This window comes from Apis dorsata, unplaced genomic scaffold (genome assembly GCF_000469605.1).
Source record: "Apis dorsata unplaced genomic scaffold, Apis dorsata 1.3 scaffold_111, whole genome shotgun sequence".
In the NCBI taxonomy this organism is placed as follows: domain Eukaryota; kingdom Metazoa; phylum Arthropoda; class Insecta; order Hymenoptera; family Apidae; genus Apis; species Apis dorsata.
Window position 1 is genome coordinate 108636 of NW_006263406.1, and position 1741 is coordinate 110376.

General features: G+C 45.0%; 1 protein-coding gene across 1 annotated transcript in view; it reads left to right on the plus strand.

Annotated features, from left to right (window-relative positions):
- LOC102677969 (SH3 and multiple ankyrin repeat domains protein 1) overlaps positions 1-1671 on the plus strand; it is a 37570-nt gene extending 35899 nt beyond the window's left edge. The window contains exon 16 of the mRNA XM_031508892.1: positions 7-1671. Within this exon, the coding sequence (XP_031364752.1) occupies positions 7-732 (726 nt within the window). The 3' untranslated portion in view covers positions 733-1671. The remainder of the gene's footprint in view (positions 1-6) is intronic.
- Positions 1672-1741: the final 70 nt, after the last annotated feature.

Below are 1741 nucleotides of genomic sequence, written 5' to 3' on the forward strand. Positions count from 1 at the left end.
TCGGAGATCGCGAAGGAATTGGAGAAGGCGGCTGCGAGGGAAAAGTTGGAATCGACTCGAGAAACGTCGGGCAACTCGAACACTTCCGGTTCCAGTTCATCCGGTAGCAGCTCGTTGCCCCATTCTTTCAGCGTGGAAGAGATTCAAAAGGTGAGGACGCAATTGAAGTCTTCGAAAAGTCATCCGAACGACTTTCTGCTCCAACAAACGCAGCAATCCCTGGCCGAGGATGGTGACAATAGCTCGAGTGGAGTGAGCTCCGATCAAGACGTGCCGGTAGGTCCACCGACGGGTTTCGACGACACGACAGCGAGAAATCTTGCCAACGAAGCTGCCCAGCATCCGACCACGGTGCTCTCCAGTGTGGCCAGTGTCGAAAAGGAGGCCAATCCGAAAAGAACGGGCTACGGTGGCAGCGGATTATTGACGCGGCACGCAGTCAGCTTGGCCCAATTACCACCACCGATCGAGGCGGATGCCGAGGAGCAGAGCAACGATCTGTTCGTACCACCGCCACCGGAGTTCAATGCGGGACCGTCTGCCGGGAATGGGGACGAATTGGTATTTGCACCGCCACCTCAATTCTGCGACAACAAACAACAAGCGCAACAACAACAACAACAACAACCGCAACCGCAACAGCAACAGAATCGCGTTAAGATCATCGGGGCGATACCGAAAGTTACCAACAATCAAGTAAAAGCTTCCGGTGGACGATTGCATAATCAGTGAGGAAGAATAGTCGCGAACGATCGCCGATGAACGGACGCGTTCGGGTCGCGTGATCACGTTGTTCGATCACGATCTGTCAGAGTCAATTTAATCTTTCCGTAATTAACCTTTTTCTCCATCCGAGATAATTGTGCACACAGCGCCATGTATCCTGAATATCATCTGTTCCGTCATTCGGCCGAACGATTAAACGAAAACCTATAACGTAATAATGCGATTATTTGCAATACATTTTTTCACCGATATAATATTTCCCATGTGGGGAAGGGGCAGTTTTTTAAGAAAAAACAAACGCGCGCGTCGTCCCTATCGCAACTATCCATACTTCGATCGAGCGCCGTTTGGTGGTGCTCCGGTCAAGGGTCTGTGGTAGTCAAGTGAACGATGTATTCAGTGAATTTTTACCGTAAAACTTAGAATATGAATCGTACGAACCGCAGATACGTTAGATTTAAAAAGTCGTGCGTGCAATGCTTTCTACTTGCGAAACGATATAGAACCACATTCGTAAATGTCAAAATACTATAAATGTCTCGTGGAATGGCCTAAGAGGTGAACGAGAGAGAAAAAGATCTATATACCATACCGTAGTTCGTAATTAGAGAGAAAAAAGAAAGTATGCGAGCAACAGAGAGAGAGAGAGAGAGAGAGAGAGGCAGAGACATAGAAATAAAAAAACAAAAAAGTAAGAATAGTTCTATGAGATGCGTGTGCATGTATGCGAATGTAGTGCGCGTGTGTATGTAAGAAACGTAGAGAATGAATGTATAGCGTATATCGGTTTGTTTTTCATATTTCTAACGAAGTACGACGCGTGTTTAATACTTTTACATGTAACGATCTTTATCCTTAAACGCCATCAACTTCTCTCATTCCATCGCATAAAGAAACAAAATAAAAAAAAAAGGCATTTTTTCGAAAAACAATGCATCGAAATATCAAATCGTGTTAAGACATGAATCGGTGCTGCTAATCGAAATTCATTTTTTTTTTTTTTTTTTTTTTTTTT